Source organism: Scyliorhinus canicula, chromosome 6 (genome assembly GCF_902713615.1).
Source record: "Scyliorhinus canicula chromosome 6, sScyCan1.1, whole genome shotgun sequence".
NCBI classification, from domain to species: Eukaryota; Metazoa; Chordata; class Chondrichthyes; order Carcharhiniformes; family Scyliorhinidae; genus Scyliorhinus; species Scyliorhinus canicula.
The window spans coordinates 202,215,974-202,237,211 of record NC_052151.1 but is presented as its reverse complement, the minus strand read 5'-3'; the positions used below and the strand labels follow the sequence as shown (position 1 = coordinate 202,237,211).

At 49.3% G+C, this 21,238-nt stretch overlaps 1 protein-coding gene across 1 annotated transcript in view; it reads right to left on the bottom strand.

The window, feature by feature from the left end:
- Nucleotides 1–19,330: 19,330 nt before the first annotated feature.
- Nucleotides 19,331–21,238, bottom strand: part of LOC119967984 (zinc finger protein 692-like) — a 96,058-nt gene continuing 94,150 nt past the window's right edge. The window contains exons 7-8 of the mRNA XM_038801084.1: nt 20,483–20,606; nt 19,331–20,104 (exon numbers count right to left, since the gene is read on the bottom strand). Of these exons, the coding sequence (XP_038657012.1) occupies nt 19,831–20,104; nt 20,483–20,606 (398 nt within the window). The 3' untranslated portion in view covers nt 19,331–19,830. The remainder of the gene's footprint in view (nt 20,105–20,482; nt 20,607–21,238) is intronic.

Genomic DNA, 21,238 nt, shown 5'->3' with positions numbered 1-21,238 from the left:
GCACATGCGCGCCCGATGATCGGCGCCTATACACGGGCAAGAATGCGCAGTGCGGCCGCTATTTTTTTAAACGGTTGCAGCTTTTTGTTTTACAAGTTCTGTGGTCGTTTTTATTCATTTATTTTATTCATTTAATTTTTTTTTTAATTTGTTTTATTCATTTCAATTTTTTTACAAGTTCAGGAGGGGGGGTTTATTCATTTTTTCACTTTATTTTTCTTTACAAGTTCGGGGGGGGGGGTTTATTTGATAAAATTTTACAGGACAAAAAATGCAGAACTTTGGACAGATGGAGACTCCGGAAGGCTTCACCTTCATCCAACAGGTTCCATTGGAAGAGTGTACGAGGGCCAAAGGGACCCAAAGCCATTTCCTCCATTTTGTCAGCAGCAAACAAGGTAAGAGAAAATGGTGGGTTGCGCACGTCGGCCGGCGTGGGTCGCGAAAGTAGGCCGGTGTGGGTCACGAAGGTCGGCCGGCGTGGATCGCAAAAGTAGGCTGGTGTGGGTCGCGAATGTCGGCTGGGTTGGGTCCTGAAGGTTGGCCAGTTGGTAAAAATGGGTCCCCTGAAAAAAAGTTTGAAGAACACTGACCTAACCTGCTCATCTTTGGACTGCGGGAGGAAACCAGAGCACCCAGAAGAAACCCACGCAGACAAGGGGAGAAAATGCAAATTCCACACAGTGACCCAAGGCCGGAATTGAATCCGGGTCCCTGGCACTGTGAGGCAGCAGTGCTAACCTCTGTGCCACCCTTAGAAGTGTGAGATGATATATTTTGGTAGGAAGAACGTGGAGAGACAATACAAAATAAGTGGTAAAATTCTTAACATGGGGGCAGGAGCAGAGGGAGCTGGCCATAAATGTGCACAGATAATTGAAGGTAGCAGATAAGGTGGAGAGCACAGACTTTAAGGCATATAGTGTTCTGGGCTTTATTAATAGGGTCATAGTGTACAAGAGCAAGGAGGTTATATTGAACTTATAGAACACACTGGTCAGACCTCCGCTAAAATATTGTGTACAGTTCTGGGATTCACACTATAGGGAGGATACAAACACACTGGGGAGAGCACAGAGAGGTTTACATAAATAGTTCCAGGGCTGAGGATAGATTTGAGAAGTTGTGACTGTTCTCCTTGGAGAGAAGGCTGAGAGGTGATTTGATACAGATGTTCAAAATCATGAGTGGGCTGGACAGAGGTGATAGGGGGAATCAGTTCCTGCTCGTAAAATTAGAGAACGAGTGGACCCATTTAAACTGCTTTGTGAAAGAAGTAAGTCTGAAAAATAAACTATTTCACACAGCGAGTGATTGAGGTCTGGAACACATTGCCGGGAAGTGTGGTGCAGGTAGGTTCGATCAAGGCATCCAAGAGGTTATGGAATGATTATTTGAATAGCAACAATTGCTTTCAGAGCAATGCCTATCCAGTTTGTCGCTATGGCAACATTCTTGTAAACCTCCTCTGCACTCTCTCCAGAGCAATTATGTCCTTCCTGTAATGTGGTGACCAGAATTGTATAGAAACTCCAGATGTGGTCTGACCAGTGTTATTTACAATTCCATCATTACATCGCTGCTTTTGTATTCAATGTCTCACCCGCTAAAGGGAAACATTCAGTGTGCTTTCTTGACCACACGTCCTGCCACCATCAAGGACCTGTGGACACGAACTCAAAGATCTCTCACGTCCGCAATCCCTCTCAATATCTTCCAATTTATCGAGTATTCCCCGCTTTCTTTGCACGCCTCAAACATATTACCTCACACTTTTCCGGATTGATGCATTTGCCACTTTTCTGCCCACTCAACAACACCATTCATACCACCCTGGAGTCCACAGCAATCCTCTTCTCTATCAACTACACAGCCAATTTCATTGTCTTCTGTAAATTTCCCAATTGTGCCACCCGCATTTATGTCGATATCATTACCACATGTAACAAACAGCAAGGGCCCCAGCCCTGAGCCCTGTGGAACACCCCTGGAAACCGTTGTTCACTTGCAAAAACATCCATTGCCCTTTACCTTTTGTTTCCTGTCACTGAGCCAGCTCCTGCCCAAAGAAGTGAGCACAGAGGCCAAGGTGATGATAGTAGACTCCAGGGCCTGAAATTCACTGAGGTGCCACCACAAGGGCAGAAACCCGAGTCCTTTGCTCGTCACAGATTGGCCAACATCAGAAAAGGGCAACAAAAGAGAAAATTGCGGAAAATCTCAGCAGGCCTGGCAGCATCTGTAGGGAGAGAGTAGAGCTCTTGTCCGATGACTCTTTGCTTACAAAGTGGGAAATATTTCTACTGTGGAGTGACAATGAAAGATGAGTCATAGCCACAGAAACCCAGGGAAATGTTTAACTTAGAAAAGGGCAAGTCCAAGCACACAGATTCAAAATACACTTCATTAATGCTTCGTTTTTTTTAAACAACTTTGTATTGTCACTGACAGGGAAGTTCCATCTGTACTTAGTGACTTGTGGACTCGGTTCCACTGGACCCATGGGGGGGGGGGGGGGGGGGGATGGGCAACTCAACACTTCACAGAACCGTGTTCGACACGATCCTTTCCTCCCTCGGCCCAGTTACAGAATCACAATCCCATTCAGCCCATCGAGTGTGCAGCGACCCTCTGAAAGAGCATTACCCCGAACCCCCCCCCCCCCCCCAGTATTTCCCAACCTCCTCCAGTCCTAAAGTTCCACTCCGCACTCCAGTTCAAAACTCGAAAGCCTGATTTCCTTCACGACTTTGCCCTGTTATCTCTGTACCTCCGCCTCTGCTCTTAAAAAAAAACATCTTTTAACACTTACCTCTGTCCAGCGATCTGTTTTGTGTGTTGCCTGTCCTTATGTCCCCGCCTTTAGCTCGAAATTGGTTAAATTCCCATCAAGTAACTCGGGGTGTCTTTTTGCAATATTAACAGCCCGATATGAATCGGAGCCGTGGCAGTATCAAACGTATAAAAAGAAATGAGGGAAGATTTGCTGCTGCAGAATTGGACAAATGGTAGGGTCACTTGCTGTTGTCATGTTCCCCATTAGCCGTTGGGGCTGGATTAATTTTGCCAACTTCCTGGTTGCAGCCTGAGGGCAAACTCCAGGCGATATCAGGGAAGGGTGAGATTGTATCGTGCAAGCAGGTCAGTGTCACTCGTCAGGTGATTTCAAACAAGAGATCAAAAACAAAGCGCGAGTTCAATTTGCACATCAGCCTGAATTTTCCGCACGCCAGGCGCAGGCAGCCAGGAGATCCAGGAGAGGACACGTTCCTCTCCAAGGTTCCTGTGCACTCTGCCAATTCCAGATTGGAATGCCCATTTCGTTGATGCCATTGTCCTGTCATCTCTGGACTTCCACGTCCTCTCTTGAAAAAAAATTCCCAATCCCTCTGTGATGAACGTAATTCACACTGTCTTGTATTGTGTCCCTGTGGGCTCTGTATTCACACTATTGTATTGTGTCCCTGTGGGCTCTGTCTGTGAGCCGTTGGGCGGCTCTCCCCACAGGGGGAGATGAGGAGCTTGTACAGGGCTCCACGCTTGGCTCCGCCCATGGCCCCTCCCACTACCGGAAGCATAAAGCTCTGCAGCCGTGTGAGCCTGCCCTCAGTTCTTCTGATTGCAGGCAGGCTCAGTTGTAAGTCTATTAAAACCACAGTTTACTTCTAATCGTGTTCCGAGTGGATTGATGGTCACCTCACGTTCGAGCAAGTGCCCCCCCCCCCCCCCCCCAAGGACGTCGATCTCGATCCTGCCCAGGTGTAACCCATCCAGTTTGTACAGGTCCCACCTAACCCATAAGCATCAATGGGAGGAGGAGCAGGAAGGGGAGGTGAGGGCTGAGACATGGCCAGAGGCCGTGTGGAGGGTGAACGCATCTTCGTCTTGTGCAAGGTTAAGCCGCATCCAGTTCAAAGTGATACATAGGGTGCATATGACAGGAGCAAGGACAAGTAAGTTATTTGAGGGGCTAGAGGATAGGTTTGGGCAGTGTGCAGGGAGACCCCAGATTCATGTCCACATGTTCTGAGCTTGTCCAAGACTGAGGGGGTTGTGGCAGGCGACGTGATGTCCGAGGTGCTGGGTGTAAAGGTGGTTCCGACTCCAGAGGTGGCAACATTCGGGGCGTCGGAAGACCCGGATATCCAAAATGGTGTATCTGTTTTGCAGGAGATTCCTGTACAGCTTGCCGAGCTCTCTTACTCTGCCTGCTCACTCATTCACTTCCTGTCTGTGAAGTCTGAGCCTGCGGTGTGACCGCCTCTATATATGTGCTATCCAGGATACTCTCCGCCTCATGGATGCTCCACAGTGTCCGCAGCCGCTGTAGCTGGAGACACTTCCTGCACATATGCTGGCCCCAGGCACTGGAAATGTTTCCGGCCTCCCACATGTAGCAGTGGAGCAAACTAAGGCTTGGAGTTCTCCTGCCAGAACTCACCATGCAGAACGAGGCCATTCAGCCTATTATGTGCACGCCATCCAAAAAAAGAAAGAAAGAAGTTGCTCCTTTTAATCCCATTTTCTATTGCCTGGTCCATAGCCTTTCAGGGTACAGCATACCGGCTGCAGACCCAGGTAAACATTTAAAATTAGTTGAGTTCATCGGTCTCAGCCACTAACTTAAGTAGTGAATTCCAAACGTCCACCACACGCTGTGTGGAAACATTTTTCCTCATGTCCTCTGTAATCCTTCCACCAATTATCTTAAATCAATGACGCCTAGTATTTGACCCCCTCAGCTAGGGAGAAAGCATTTCCTGTCTAACCCATTGAGGCCCCTCGTAATTTTGCATATCTCAATTAGGTCAACCCCTCAGCCTCCTCTTCTGAGGAAAATAACCCTATCCTATCCAGCTTCTCGCTATGGCAACATTCTTGTCAATCTCCTCTGCACTCCTTCCTGTAATGTGGTGACCAGAACTGTATAGAAACTCCAGATGTGGCCTGACCAGTGTTATTTACAATTCCATCATTACATCGCTGCTTTTGTATTCAATGTCTCACCCGCTAAAGGGAAACATTCAGTGTGCTTTCTTGACCACACGTCCTGCCACCATCAAGGACCTGGGGACACAAACTCAAAGGTCTCTCATGTCCGCAATCCCTCTCAATATCTTCCAATTTATGGAATATTCCCTGTTCTGTTTGCCCTCCTCAAACATATTACCTCACACTTTTCTAGATTGAATTGCATTTGCCACGTTTCTGCCCACTCAACAACACCATTTATACCACCCTGGAGTCGACAGCAATCCTCATCTCTATCAACTACACAGCCAATTTCATTGTCCTCTGTAAATTTCCCAATTGTGCCACTTGCTTTTATGTCGAAATCATTACCACATGTAACAAACAGCAAGGGCCCCAGCCCTGAGCCCTGTGGAACACCCCTGGAAACCGTTTTCCACTTGCAAAAACATCCATCGACCATTGAAACATTTTGTTTCCTGTCACTGAGCCAGTTTTGGATCCAACATACCACTTTCCTTGTATCCCATGAGATCTCACTGTTCTGACCTGTCGATCAAGTGGAATCTTTTCAAAAGCCTAACTGAAATCTTTGTAGACAATGTCCACTACACTACCAATTCTCCATCAATTCTCCTTATTATTTTCTCCGAAGATTCAATTAAGCTATAAGATACGGCCTTCTCTTAACGATACCTGCTGACTATCCCTAATCAATCTGCGACTTTCTCAGTGACAGTTTAGCCTGTCACTCAGAATTTATTCCAATAATGTGCCCATCAAAATCAGACTGGCTTGTCCCGTACACACCTTTGACCTCACCACACTCGGCCCCCCCCCCCCCACCCCCCACCACGCCCTCTGCACACCCCCCTACGCACTGCCCACCCCACATCACCCTTGGCACCGCACCCTCCTACACTCGGCACTCCCAACTCCCCCCCCCACCCTTGGCACTCCTCCTCCTCACAGACCCCACACTCGGCACTCCTCTTCCCCTCCCCCACACTCTACACTCTTTTCCCCCACCCACCCCCTATCAACACACGGCACTTCTCCCCGCTCGGTCCTTCTCTATATTCCGTACCCCCCCACACGGTAATATTCTCCAGAGCACTTTCAAATTAAGGATGGTCCCATTTGTGACAAAGGGAAGAAGAAATTTCTTCTCTGAACAGGCCGTTCACCTTTGGTATTCACTATCATAGCAGACCTCGGTTGGAATCCCACCATGGCTGGTGGCGAAATTTGAATTAATTAAAAAGACAGTCTAGAATCAAAAGTCTAATGACGACCATGAACAATTGTCGATTGTCGTAAAATCCATCTGGTTCACTAATGTCCTTTAGGTCAGTATTTTCCAAGCTTTATTTCCCAGAATCCATATTTACCAACTAGCCAACCTTCAGACCCACCATTATTTCTGCATTTAATGTGACAGGTGAACCTACTTGATCTTCACGTTCTCACTTGACTTGTAGATTGGATTGGAGTGGTTTATTGTCAAGCGTACCGAGGTACAGTGAAAAGTATTGTTCTGCGTACAGTTTAGACAAATCATTCCCGTACATAAAAAGAAAATACATAATAGGACAAACATAATATACACAACATAACTACATAGACACAGGCATCTGGTGAAGCATACCAGTGTAGTAGTACTCAGTATAGAGGATGTGTGAAGAGATCAGATCAGTCCATGAGTCTATCAGTCCAGAAGAGGGTCTGTTTAGGAGTCTGGTGACAGTGGGGAAGACGCTGTTTTTGAGTCTGTTCGTGCGTGTTCTCAGACTTCTGTATCTCCCGACCGATGGTAGAAGTTGGAAGACTGAGTAAGCCGGTTGAGAGAGGTCATTGATTATGCTGCCCACTTTCCCCAGGCAGCGGGAGGTGTAGATGGAATCAATGGATGGGAGGCAGGTTTGTGTGATGGACTGGGCTGTGTTCACGACTCTCAAGTTTCTTGCGGTCTTGGGCCGAGCAGTTGCCATACCAGGCTGTGATTCAGCCAGATAGGATGTTTTCTATGGCACACCTGTAAAAGTTGGGAAGAGTTAATGTGGACATGCTGAATTTCCTTAGTTTCCTGAAGAAGTATAGGCACTTTGTGCTTTCTTGGTCATGGAGTCGATGTGGGTGGATCAGGACAGATTTCTGTTGATGTGCACCCCTAGGAATTTGAAGCTGTCAACCATCGACACCTCAGCCCCGTTGATGCTGACAGCGGTGTGTACAGTGCTTTGCTTCCTGAAGTCAATGGGTACTTCTTTAGTTTTGCTGAAATGGAGGGAGAGATTGCTGTTGTTATACCACTCCACTCGGTTCTCCATCTCCCACCTGTATTCTGTCTCATCATTGTTCGAGATCCGGCCCAGTACAGTCGTGTTATCAGCAGACTTATTGATGGAGTTGGAGCCAAATTGTGCCACGCAGCCGTGTGTGTAGAGGGAGTATAGTAGGGGGCTAAGTACGCAGCCTAGCGGGGCCCCGATATTGAGGACTATTATTCATAGATCATAGAATTTACAGTGCAGAAGGAGGCCATTCGGCCCATCGAGTCTGCACCGGCTCTTGGAAAGAGCACCCTACCAAAGGTTAACACCTCCACCCTATCCCCATAACCCCACCCAACACTAAGGGCAATTTCGGACACTAAGGGCAATTTATCATGGCCAATCCACCTAACCTGCACATCTTTGAACTGTGGGAGGAAACCGGAGCACCCGGAGGAAACCCACGGGGAGGATGTGCAGACTCTGCACAGACAGTGACCCAAGCCGGAATCGAACCTGGGACCCTGGAGCTGTTAAGCGATTGTGCTATCCACAATGCTACCGTGCTGCCCTATGAAGGAAGTGTTGTTGTTTATTCTTACTGATTGGAGCCTATGGGTCAGGACGTTGAGGATCCAGTCGCAGGGGGAGGAGCCAAGTCCTAGATTTTGGAACTTCTGCTTAGGACGTCAGCTAGCAATTTAAATTCTCGCTGCATCCTTTGAAATAAATCAAGAGATTTGTTCTTGAATATGCAATGCTTAGTCTTGAAATAACTTGAAGCTTTGAAGGTTTTTAAATTAAATTTACCAGTACTGTCCCGCATATATCACACATGGGTTTTGTATTCTGGTTTGCATTGGTACAGTTAACAAAGCCATACCGCAAGAAATCATTTTATACTGCTTTGTTCCCGATTTCAGTTTATTCTTTATTGTGTATTTATCAGAGGCCCTGGAGTTCACAGTGCGGTGCTTTGTCTTGCTGCAGACTCTGCTGAACTGCTCTCTCCAACATCTTAAATTCTTCAGTTCTGTTGCTTGCTTGCTGGCAGCGACAAAATGGAGGAATCTCTCTTCAGTGAGCGTGGGTTTCCTCCGGGTGCTCCGGTTTCCTCCCACAGTCCAAAGATGTGCGGGTTAGGTGGATTGGCCATGCTAAATTGCCCGTAGTGTCCTAAAAAGTAAGGTTAAGGGGGGGTTGTTTGGGTTACGGGTATAGGGTGGATACATGGGTTTGAGTAGGGTGATCATTGCTCGGCACAACATCAAGGGCCGAAGGGCCTGTTCTGTGCTGTACTGTTCTATAAATGCCCGGAGCACGCAACATCAGAACACGAGATGCTCTCTGCCATGGCTCCCATTTGTGGTAACCACAAATTCCCACCAGCCATGCTCGTCACTTAAGAAGTGGAGACGGGGGGGGGGGGGGGGGGGGCAGACGGAAGCAATCAGGAACTTTTACATGAAAGCAGACTCACAACCCTGGATGAGCAGATAGAGAAACTGGAGCTACCAAACAGACAGGAACTCTAACATTTAGAAATCAAAAACGTTCTCAGCAAAGAGACACCTGGCCCAAAGAGACACACTGCTGGAGGCACCGCAGGATGTGGACGGTATGGAGAAAGGGAACTGTGGGAATATTTACAGATAATTTTTAGAAAGGGCGAGAATACCATTGGATAGAGCAAGAAAGAAATGGAAAGATGAACTAAGAATGGAAGTAGGGTGTGGACTCTGGAACGAAGCACCAAGTAGGGACAACTGCAATTCCTGTTGGATAGCACGTTAAAGCGCTTTTGTAGCTTTTCTCTCTCCACCAGAAGATCTACGGTCAGGACCTTGGGAGCATTTTTCGATCAACCTCCAGGATGGAGTCGATCAGTTGCTGCCTAGCTGCCATCTTTTCCCCACATGTACGAGTCTTGTAGGCTATAATCATTCCCCTAATCACAGCCTTCAGTGCCTCCCAGAACGTGGAAGGTGAGACTTCCTCATTCTTGTTGTTAGTAATGTACACGCCTATGGCCTGTGATGTTTTCTGGCAGAAGGACTTGGCCTTCAGGATGTGCATCTCCAACCTCCATGCGGGGCATTGGCCTCAGCCCACCTCCAACCTCACATCCATGCCATGTGGAGCACGGTCAGAGGTGACTATCGAGGAGTATTCCATTCTTTATTTCAGGAAGCACCACTTTCCCCACTGCAAAGAAGTCTATACGTGTGTATACCTCATGTACTCATGAGAAAATACAGAATTCCTTCTCACCCGGGTGCAGGAACCGCCAGGGGTCCACTGCCCCCATCTGCTCCACGAATGGTCCGGTTCCCTCGCTATGCCTGTCTCTTTCCCCATTCTGGGGTTTGATCGGTCCGTCAGTGGGTCCTGTACACAGTTAAAGTCACCCCCCCAAGATCAGTCCATGTGTGTCGATGGTGAGGATTTCTGCCATGGTCTTCTTTATGAAATCAGTGTTGTCCCAGTTGGGTACATCCACATTACGTCCACGTCCACAGGAATATCGGTGCCCTGTCTAGGGCCCCACTGACCATGATGTGCCATTCCCCTGGGTCTATAACTGTCCTCGTGGCCATAAACACCGTCCTCGTGGCCATAAACACCGTCCTCCTGCTAATCAAGATAGCTAGCCCTCATCCCGTAACATGAGTGGTACATCTGTCCCACTTAGCCCTTCCTTGCCCGCATTTGGCCCTTCTCCCTCAGGTGCATCTCTTGGAGAAAAGTGATGGCGGTTTTCAAACTTCTCACGTGGCTGAAGACTCTGGCTCTTTCCACTCGGCCATTAAGTTCCCTTACGTTCCAGGTGACTATCCTGGTGGGGGTTTCTGACCCCCGGTCCTGCGGGATCAACCATTCTTACTTCATGGATGTGCCCCTGCACTCTGGGATTCCCCCTCATTAGGGGGCTGTCCAAAATGGCAAAGGTCACCGTTCTCACCCTGAGGCCAGGTCCCTGCCCTCCAGGATATCCCTTTGTCCAGGTGGCACCAAGCATGGCCGCCAATTGTGTACGCCACGTGGGTGCGCCCCTGCACCTGGGGCCTTTCGCTTGCTCAGGGACCCTCCAAAGTGAGTGCTTGTGCTGCCACCTTGTTCCCTCAACCTGCACCTCACCTCCTGAAGCCAATCTGAAAACCATCCCTTTCCCTTATGTTCCCTCTTCCCCACTATCTCTTCTCTCCCCCCCCCCCCCCTCCCCACTTTGTCTCCCCTCCCTTACATTCCCCCCTCCTGCCAGATGTTTCCTCCCTGCCGGGAGGCACGCTGCGGACACCCTCCCACCTTGTTTTTGTGCTTCCTAGCACTAGCATTCCCCGCTAGTGCGGTGGCCCCCTCCCGAGGCTGATCTTACCCCTTTCCTGTGCCTGCTAGATAGCTATTCCCTCTTTAAATCCTGTTCACCCTCTCCTGCATTCCGCTGCCTTCGCCCTTCCCCGTGGTCTGACATTTCTGTTCGAGACGAGGCAGTGCCGTTCCGCGCAACTATGGTACAAGTCCATCATAGTTCTTTTTCCCTCTTTCCTACTCTACTTCGTCCTCAACGCTGCCTCTTGTCCAGGCTGTTCATCCATACAAACTCGTCCAACTCTGCTGGGTGTTGAAATAATGCTTCTTGATTTGCAACCCAGAGCCTTGCTGGGTACATAATTCCAAATTTCACTCCGCTTTTGTACAGGGCCGATTTCGACTGGTTGAACCCGGTCCTGCACTTTGCCAGGTCCACCACAATGTCCTGGTATACTCGAATTCTACGTCCTTCCCAGCTGCTCTCCTTCATCTGCCTTGCCCACTGCAGGATCTTCTGCCAATCCTTGTATCAATGTAATTTGGCAATTTTTGCTCTAAGATCATCTTCCCCTGAGCTTCTAGCTTCTGCTCCATACTGATGATCAGCATCCGTATGGCAAACAACACCTGTGTCACTGCCACCTTGACCACAACCTGGATCTCCACTTTGAAATCCACCCTCATCGGCATCCATTCCTTCATCAGGAACGTCTTCCATCCGTCTCCAGACTTGGGGGGGGGGTTTGGCCCCCCATTTGTCGCGACAGCCGGGGACCCTATGCCTCATGGGTCCGCCAACTCGTCCACCCGCTGCTCTTGGCCATTTCCTCCAACCCTACCTTCTCTGTGGTCTCTCGAGCTCCTATGGCTGCCTTTATTTGTGAGTGAGATAAGTCCGAAAGTTCAGGCTAAATTCGACTAAAAGTGCCTATTTGATTGCATTCTGGAGTGGAGCCACCTGATGTGCGACCGCTCAGCACATCATCATCACCAGGAGTCTTCTTCTTGCGATCAGGAATGCCGTGACCGATTGCTCCGCGGCCCTCCCGACAGCGCTCCGATTCCCACCCGCTAGTCACGACCCTGAGTTTGAAAATGACTGCTTTAGAGAAAATCTTACCTGGTCTGGCCTACATGTGACTCCAGATCAACAGCAATGTGATTGACTGTTCCATGCTCTCTGAAATGGCCCCACAAGCATGTCAGTTCAAGAGCAGTTATGGATAGACAACAAATGCTGGCCCTTCCAGCGACAGCCACATCCTGTAAATGGTGAAAACAATGAAAGAACAGTAGAGGCTGCGTCATTGAAACATTTCGAGTCTGCGTTACACCGATGGTTTGATCTTCGTAGGGAGCTGTGGGTGACGAAGGGCGAGTAAGCAAGTGGAGTCGAGTCCACAGTCATATTAAATGGTTGAGCAATCACAAGGGATTTGAGGGTTTACTGCAGCTCCTATTATGTTCTTAGATGGACATACAGCATCCCCCTTGTCTCCCCCCGCCCATACTTAATCCCAGATTTGGTGTCTCCAATTCACAAAATGCTCTCATATTCAGTTCCTCACTACTCACCCAATACTTCTTGCATCCCAATTTTACTGCCCTGATACACAGTGCTCCATGCGCTGTAACTGCTACACTTGGCATTGTTATAATCTGCACCCATACAAGCAGAATCCCCAGTGTACACCCACCATATCATCAGTACCACCCAGAATTATATCCCCATGTTGTGTACACTCCATACAAAAACACACCCCATACTCTACCCCAGCTATTTGCTGAACGTTCATACTCAGTACTCCACATCTTGCGTCTCAGAATCGCAGAATAATACAGCTCAGAAGAGGCCCTTTGGCTCATCGAATCTGCACCAACGCATGTAAAACCCCTGACCGGCCTACCTAATCCCATTTGCCAGCACACGGCCCATAGCCGTGAATGTTATAACGTGCCAAGTACTCATCCAGGTACTTTTTAAAGGACGTGAGGCAACCGGCCGCTACCACTCTCCCAGGCAGTGTGTTCCAGACCGTCACCACCCTCTGGGTCAACCCACCTCTACCACCCTCCCAGGCAGTGCATTCCAGACCGTCACCACCCTCTGCGTCAACCCACCTCTACCACCCTCCCAGGCAGTACATTCCACACCGTCACCACCCTCTGGGTAAACCCACCTCTACCACCCTCCCAGGCAGTACATTCCACACCGTCACCACCCTCTGGGTAAACCCACCTCTACCACCCTCCCAGGCAGTGCATTCCAGACCATCACCACCCTCTGGGTCAACCCACCTCTACCACCCTCCCAGGCAGTGCATTCCAGACCGTCACCACCCTATGGTTAAAAATATTTTTCCACAAATCCCCCCTGAACCTCCTGCCCCTCATCTTGAACTTGAACCCTTCAACTAAGGTGAACAGCTGCTCCCTATCCACCCTGTCCATGCCCCTCATAATCTTGTACACCTCAATCAGGTCACCCCAGTCTTCTCCGCTCCAGTGAAAACAACCCAAGCCCATCCAACGTCTCTTCATAACTTCAATGTTCCATCCCAGGCACCATCCCGGTGTATCTCCTCTGCACCCCCTCCAGTGCAATCACATCCTTCCTATAATGTGGCGACCAGAATTGCACACAGTGCTCCAGCTGTGGCCTCACCAAAGTTCCACACAACTCCAACATGACCTCCCCGAGTTGTAATCCATGCCTCGACTGATAAAGAAAAGTGCCCCATTTTCCTTTTTCACCAGCCTATTAACCTGCCCTACCACCTTCAGAGATCTATGGACAAAACCGCCAAGTTCCTCGGACCTTCCCAGTGTCAGGCCATTCATCGAGTACTTCCTTGTCACATTACTCCTTCCAAAGTGTCTCACCTCACACTTTTCAGGATTAAATTCCATCTGCCACTTTTCTGCCCATTTGACCATATCTTAAAAACCCAGTTACTCCAACCTGACTTAGCACCCCATGCTCAGTTAGTCAGTTCCCCAATTTTATATACCCCACTCATTTGTCCCTTACTGGATACTCCCTATACTTACCACAGTTAAGGGTCTTAGATGATGTTATCACAGAATTAATTGTGGATGTCATCATAGAATTAATTATGCAGGTGGCCATTCAGCCCATTGTGTCTACACCGGCCCTTGGAAAGAGCACCCTAATTAAGCCCACACATCAATGGGAACGAAGCAGGAAGGGTCGAGAGCTTCAAGTTTTTAGGTGTACAGATCACCAACAGCCTGTCCTGGTCCCCCCCATGCCAACACTCCAGTTAAGAAAGCCCACCAATGACTCTACTTTCTCAGAAGACGAAGGAAATTTGGCATGTCTGCTATGACCCTCACCAACATCTACAGATGCACCATAGAAAGCATTCTTTCTGGTCGCATCACAGCTTGGTATGGAGCCTGCTCTACCCAAGACCACAGGAAACTACAAGGTTGTGAATGTAACCCAGTCCATCACGCAAATCAGCCTCCCATCCATTGACTCTCTCTATAATTCCCACTGCCTCAGAAAGGCAGCCAGCATAATTAAGGACCCCACGTACCCCAGACATACTCTCTTCCACCTTCTTCCGTCAGGAAAAAAGTACCAAAGTTTGAGATCCCATGTCAACTGACAGTATCTTCCCTGCTGCCATCAGGGGGGGGAAGCGGGGTCGGGGGGGGGGGGGGGGGGGGAGGGAAGCAGTGTCGGGGAGGGAGAGGGAAGCGGGGTCAGGGGGAGGGAAGCGGGGTCGGGGGGAGGGAAGCGGGGTCGGGGGGAGGGAAGCGGGGTCAGGGGGAGGGAAGCGGGGTCGGGGGGGAGGGAAGCGGGGTCGGGGGGGGAGGGAAGCGGTGACGGGGGGGGAAGCGGTGTCAGGGGGGAGGGAAGCGGGGTGGGGGGGAGGGAAGCGGGGTGGGGGGGAGGGAAGCGGGGTCGGGGGGGAGGGAAGCGAGGTCGGGGGGGAGGGAAGCGAGGTGGGGGGAGGGAAGCGGGGTGGGGGGAGGGAAGCGGGGTGGGGGGAGGGAAGCGGGGTGGGGGGAGGGAAGCGGGGTGGGGGGGAGGGAAGTGGGGTGGGGGAGGGAAGCGGGGTGGGGGGAGGGAAGCGGGGTGGGGGGAGGGAAGCGGGGTGGGGGGGGAGGGAAGCAAGGTGGGGGGGAAGAGGGAAGCTGGGGTGGGTGTGGGGGGGAAGCAGGGTCGACGACATTTGTTGTTTGATAAGGGGTGGAGTTTGGGGGAGAAGTTGGGATGGGGAGGAGTGGCATTGGTGGCTGAAAGAGGTGGGGTTGATGTGGGGAAACTTGGGTGTTAGGGAGGTTGGAAACACTCAGAACCCTGCCCCTCGCTCCCTCGAACCGCGCCCCTCACCCGCTTGAATCCTGTCCTCTCCCTCCGATCATCTGGCCGCCTGCACTTCGTAGATACCCAGGCCCCACGTAACGGGAAGTGGAATCGGGATCACCAGCCAGTCTGTACATGTGCTACGATTCACTGGAGGTTTGGAGACCCTGCCATCCACACTCTGGGCCCAGTGGAAACAGTGAAGATGGGGCACAAAGCCAGCTTCAGTGGAAGTGTCATGTTAGAGTACCTTTAAGAAATGGATGTTTATAAATGGGTGTGTATATAAATTATAAATGTTCTCAGTAGTGAATATAAGCCTGATGTCTTTCTGTACAAAAATGTTTCAAGTCTTATGGATGTTTAAAAGAAAACTTAAAGGATTACTTACTGTTGGATTCTTTGGGGGTTTTATTTGAATTAATGGTTGCTAAGATGTTCACTGTATATTTTCAAAAGGTTAACTTGAGTTCATCGAATAAACATTGTTTTGCTTTAAAAAATATTTTTCCATTTGTGCGGTACCACATCTGTCGAGTGGACCGTGTGCTCCCCATCTATTAAAAGTTATGGGTCAGGTGAACTCCATAATACACTTTGGGGTTCTCTAAACCCTCGCCCATAACATATTGGGGGCTCGAGGGGGATAAAAGTCTATCTATTGGATTGGCTTAGTGAACTTAGAGACAGTGAGGGGTGAGCATATTGTCATTGCTTTTCAGGTGTGGTATTCTACTTTAGGTGGGGAGTGTGTTGTGGACAACGGCTCTTTCAGAGGCTCTGACGCTTTGGGGGGTGGAGACGGTCACACGCAGTACCTCACGGACAGAGACTAAAAGCAGACTGTTAGATTTAGCAAAAACATTGCAGTTAACATTACCTGACAAAATGCAAGAAGATTAAGTAATTATGGTGGTGGCTAAGCATTTAAAGTTGCCTGAGATACAGTCTGACTCATTAGAAATGGCAAAGATCCAGTTGCAGATTAAACAACTTGAATATGAAAAAGCATTAAAGCAGCTTGAATATGCAATGAGAAAAAAAAAGAGAAAGAGAAAGGGAGATACAGATCAGGGAAAGAGAAAAGGAGAAGGAAGAAACAAAGAAAAAGATAGAGGGGAAAAGGAACGAGATAGGAAAGGGAAAAAGAGAGAATTTGAACTGCAGAAAATGGCTATGAAACACAAGTCAGTTAAAATTGGCAGGCATAAAGGGAGACGTACAGTTAGAGGATAGTGATGAGGATAGTGAGAAAGAGCGTCATAGTTGAAGGCTTGGTGGGGATCTATTTAAATATGTCCTAGCATTGCCAAGGTTTGATGAGAAGGAGGTAGAAGCCTTTTTCATTTCATTTGAGAAGGTAGCTGAAACAAATGAAATGGCCACAGGACATGTGGGTATTAGTGATTCAAACAAAGCTGGTAGGTAGGGCTAGTGAAGTGTTTGCATCACTACCAGACGAGGTATCTGGGATGTATGAGGAGGTGACAAAAATCCATCTTCGGTGCATATGAACTAGTGCCTGTAGCCTACAGACAAAGGTTTAGAAATTGAAGGAAAGAATTTGATCAAACATACATGGAGTTTGAAAGGCTGAGAGTAATTTCGATAGGTGGATAAGGGCTGTTTAGCACACTGTGCTAAATCGCTGGCTTTGAAAGCATACCAAGGCAGGCCAGCAGCACGGTTCGATTCCCGTAACAGCCTCCCCGAACAGGCGCCGGAATGTGGCGGCTAGGGGCTTTTCACAGTAACTTCATTGAAGCCTACTCGTGACAATAAGCAATTTTCATTTTTTTCATTTCATTCAAAATAGACCAAACGTATGAAGCTCTCAGAGAAATTGCTTTTGGAGTTTAAAAATTTAATTCCTGATGTAGTGAGAACTCATGTGGAAGAACAGAGGGTTAAAACTGTGAGATTAGCAGCAGAAATGGCAGATGATTATGAATTAGTTCATAAATCAAAGCTTGGTTTCCAACATCAGTTTCAGTTTGTGAGGGATAGAAACTGGGGACATGAGAAATACTCAAGTGGTAAAGGTGAACTGATGGGAGATAATAAGGAGAGTGTATACCTCAGATTAAAAAAGAAATCCAGGAGGGTGGACAAGAAATGAAAAATGTAAATGTTTTCACTGTAATAAACTAGGCCATGCAAAGTCACAGTGTTGGTGGTTGAAGAAAAGCACTGGGAAGGGTGATACGGTAAAACAGGATAAGGCAGTGGGGTTTGTGAAAGTGATAAAGGAAAGCCCAAGTGAAGTGAAGGAGGTGCAAAAGATTGTACAGCCTGATCAAAGAGGTGATTGATAAGAAGGTGCCGGATCTCTTTAAAGAATTTACTTGTGTGGGTAAAGTTTACTCATGTGTATCAAGAGGAGCAGGTAAAGAAGTCACAATTTTAAGTGATACGGGAGCTAGTCAATCTTTAATGGGAAGAGATGAGGAGTTATGTAGTTTGGGAAGAATGTTGCCAGAAAAGGTGGTAATATGTGGAATTCAGGGTGAGAGGAGTAGTGTTCCATTATATAAGGTAAGGTTGGAAAGTCCAGTGAAGAGTGGTGAAGTGGTATTAGGAGTAATATCTTGTCCAGGAATACAGTTTATCTTGGGTAATGATATAGCTGGATTGCAGGTGGGAGTGATGAATACTGTGGTTGATAAGTCAGTGGAAATTTAGTCAACTGAAGTGCTGAAGGACGAATATCCTGGGATTTTTCAGGATTGTATAGTGACAAGGTCTGAAAGTCACAGGTTAAAACAAGAGGAGAAATCAAAGAGTGAAGATGAAGTTGAAGTGCAATTGTCAGAAACGATTTTTGATCAGAGGGTTGAAAAAGAACAAGAACAGGTGGAGGATGAGGCGGATATTTTTAGTTCAGGAAAATTGGCAAAGTTGCAATAATATATAGAAATAAAACGGTGTATCAGAAAGCATACATGGAAGAGGAATCTGAGTGTATACCAGAGCGTTGTTACTGTAAAAGTGATGTCTTGATGAGAAAATGGAGACCTTTACATATGTAGGCGGATGAAAAGTGGGCAGAAGTTCATCAAGTAGTATTGCCGGTAGGGTATAGAAAGGAGGTGTTGTGAGTTGCACATGAGGTACCAGTGGGAGGTCATTTAGGAATAAGGAAAACTCAAGCTAAAATCCAGAAACATTTTTATTGGCCTGGACTACATAAAGATGTAGTTAAATTTTGTCAATCATGTCACACATATCAAGTGATAGGGAAACTTCAAGCAGTGATAAAACCAGCGCCCTTAATACCCATTCCAGCTTTTGAAGAGCCTTTTACCAAGGACTTTGTGATCAGATTGAACTAAAGTGTCTGACTTTAAAGAAAAATGCCGAGGCAGAGAGAAATGGACGGATCATGCAGAGACCTTCTTGTTCAAAGAGAGAATCGGGAAGGATTCTAGTTGGAGGAAAAACAAAAAAAATGAACTATATTGTTGTACCTGTTGGCGTGTTTTTTTTAAACAAAAAAGTATATTTACTGTGTGAATTTCTTAAAGGATAGTGAAAAGATGAAAAATGAAACACTCTTCAAGTTGATGGTTTCTTTCTTTTTCTTGGGCCGAGGTATCATGTGAGAGTACCTTTAAGAAATGGGTGTATATAAAAGTATCTGTCGTGAGAGTACCTTTAATAAATGGGTGTTTAGTACTGCAGTGATGTCAGTGAGTGGGTGGAGCTGGGCTGTCTGTCAGCTTTTTACTTTCGTCTTAGGCTGTTTGCTGCAGGGTGTGTTTTACTTTTGTTTTCAGTGTTGGAGCTGAAGCCAGACAGAGCAGGTGCACTGCTGTTCTCTGCCATGAAAAGACTATCTCTTGATTATTTGGTGAATTTAGAATTATAAATGTTCTCAGTAGTGAATGTAAGCCTGATGTCTTTCTGTACAAAAGTGTTTTTAAGTTTTATGGATGTTAAAAGGAAATCTTAAACGATTACTTAGTGTTGTATTCTTTGGGGGTTGTATTTGAATTGATGGTTGCTAAGATGTTCACTGTATGTTTTAAAAAGGTTAACTTGAGTTCATAGAATAAACATTGTTTTGCTTTAAAAAAGTTTTCCATTTCTGCTGTACCACAACTGTCGAGTGGGCCGTGTGCTCCCCATACCACAATCTAGTCAAAGTTGTGGGTCAGGTGAAGTCTATGATACACTCTGGGTTTCTCTAAACCCTGGCCCATAACAGAAGGTCAATGCTGGCAAAGAGCTTTGGGGATTCAGTGACCCTGAGAGTAAGGGGAGGAGGATGGGGTGGGGAATTGTGCAAGTTGGAGGTGCTGGAGGCCAGTGAGTGAATGAACGGAGGTGTGGAATGACATGGCACTCAGGCAGTGTGCAGGAGGCAGTGTGCAGGAGGTATGGCACAGCACAAGGAGACAGAACACAGGTTGGTTACACAGTCGGGATACTGATGGATCGATTAACCATTTACTACAACGAAAGTGGCGCCTGCCACTCATACAGACAATGCAGTGAAATGTGAATTACAGAGCACGGTGTCACCTCCAACAGACGGCCCTGGAACAACTCTCAGCTGGACAGCACTGCTTCCAGATCCAATGTTCACACCCAGGGAGACCCTGAAGCATCTCTGTCCCCCACTGCCCCCTCCCGTCCTGGCCCCTGCTGCTTCACACAATCCTTAAGTACTCCTCGACCAAGCTTGTGGTCAGCTGTTCCAATAGCTCCTCAGTGGCTCGGATTCAGTTACAGTTTGCTCGTCGCTCCGGCGCGGAGCCCTGGGATGTTTCACTAGGTCAAACTCACAAAATAAATGCAAGTTAGTGTTGCGGGGTCAGTTCAGCCGTCAGCCAGGCCCCAGGTCTGACCCGCAGGCTGATCAGTCATCAGCGCCTGACTGCCGAGCAGGATCAGGGAGTCTCCCCCAATGCCAGGCGGCCATACTGATCCCGTCTACACAGACGGAAAATCCACGTCCGGCTCCTGTTTCAGTTCCAACCCTTTTGCATCCTGGGGAGGTGCTGTAGGGCATTCTGGGGGTGCTGCGGCCGTGCTCACTGGCGTCTCCGGGTGGCTCTTACTCTTGTGAGCATTCACATTGTCCTTCTTCTCAAATTTCTTGCCACAAATGTCACAGGAGAACTTGTAGCCGGACTCGGCGTCGTGTTTCTTCATGTGCCAGTTCAGGGAAGCCTTTTGTCTGCAGGTAAATCCACAGATCTCACACCTGGACAGACAGAGAGGGAAACTGAGTCAGACACAGAGCGTGAGCCAAAAATACAGTGAGTGACAAAGAAGAGTCGAGCAGACTGGAGCAGGAAGTTTTGGGATGGGCAAGGGGGCCCTGGTGCCCAGCGGGAGGCAGGGTGAGGGACCGGCACCCACTGTGGGGGGGGAGGGGGGGGGGGGGCATAGGGTCCTGCGCCCACCAGAGGCTGGGGCGGGGGGATCTGGCAGCAACGGGGAGATTGGGTGGGGGTGGGCAGGTGTCCGGCACCCACGGAGAACAGGGCTGGTGGCCCGGGGGGGGGGGGGGGGGGGGGGAAGGATGACCAAAGAAGAGAAGGCTGCAAAGGAGAGCGGAGATTCCCGATGCCGCACTTACTGAAGTGGTTTCTCTCCAGTGTGGATCCTCCGGTGGATGATTAAGTTACTTGTTGTCCGGAATGCTCGAGCACAAAATTCACAAATATAATCACGTTTGTCTGTGGAGCAAAAAAACAAAAACACTGGAGTCACAAACAGAGTTACAGCAGACTACAGAGTGATGGAGGTAGTCGCTTGGGAGCAAATGAGGGCAATAATGGGAGAAGGGCGGCAGGCGAGAGGACGGGGGGGTGGGGCCGAGCAGGGCGGGGGGGGGGCCGAGAGCAGGGCGGAGGGGGGGGGCGCGAGAGCCGGGGGGGTGCCCCCCGAGAGCAGGGCGGGGGAGTGCCCCCCGAGAGCAGGGCGGGGGGGCCGAGAGCAGGGCAGGGGGCGGACGCGAGAGCGGGGGGGTGCCCCCCGAGAGCAGGGCGGGGGAGTGCCCCCCGAGAGCAGGGCGGGGGGGGGGGGGGCGGGAGCAGGGCGGGGGGAGGGTGGGGCGCGAGAGCGGGGGGGTGCCCCCCCGAGAACAGGGCGGGGGAGTGCCCCCCGAGAGCAGGGCGGGGGGGGGCCGGGACCAGGGCGGGGGGAGGGGGGGGGCGCGAGAGCGGGGGGGTGCCCCCCGAGTGCAGGGCGGGGGAGTGCCCCCCGAGAGCAGGGCGGGGGGGGGGCCGGGAGCAGGGCGGGGGGAGGGGGGGGCGCGAGAGCGGGGGGGTGCCCCCCGAGAGCAGGGCGGGGGGGTGCCCCCCGGGAGCAGGGCGGTGCCGAGAGGACAGGG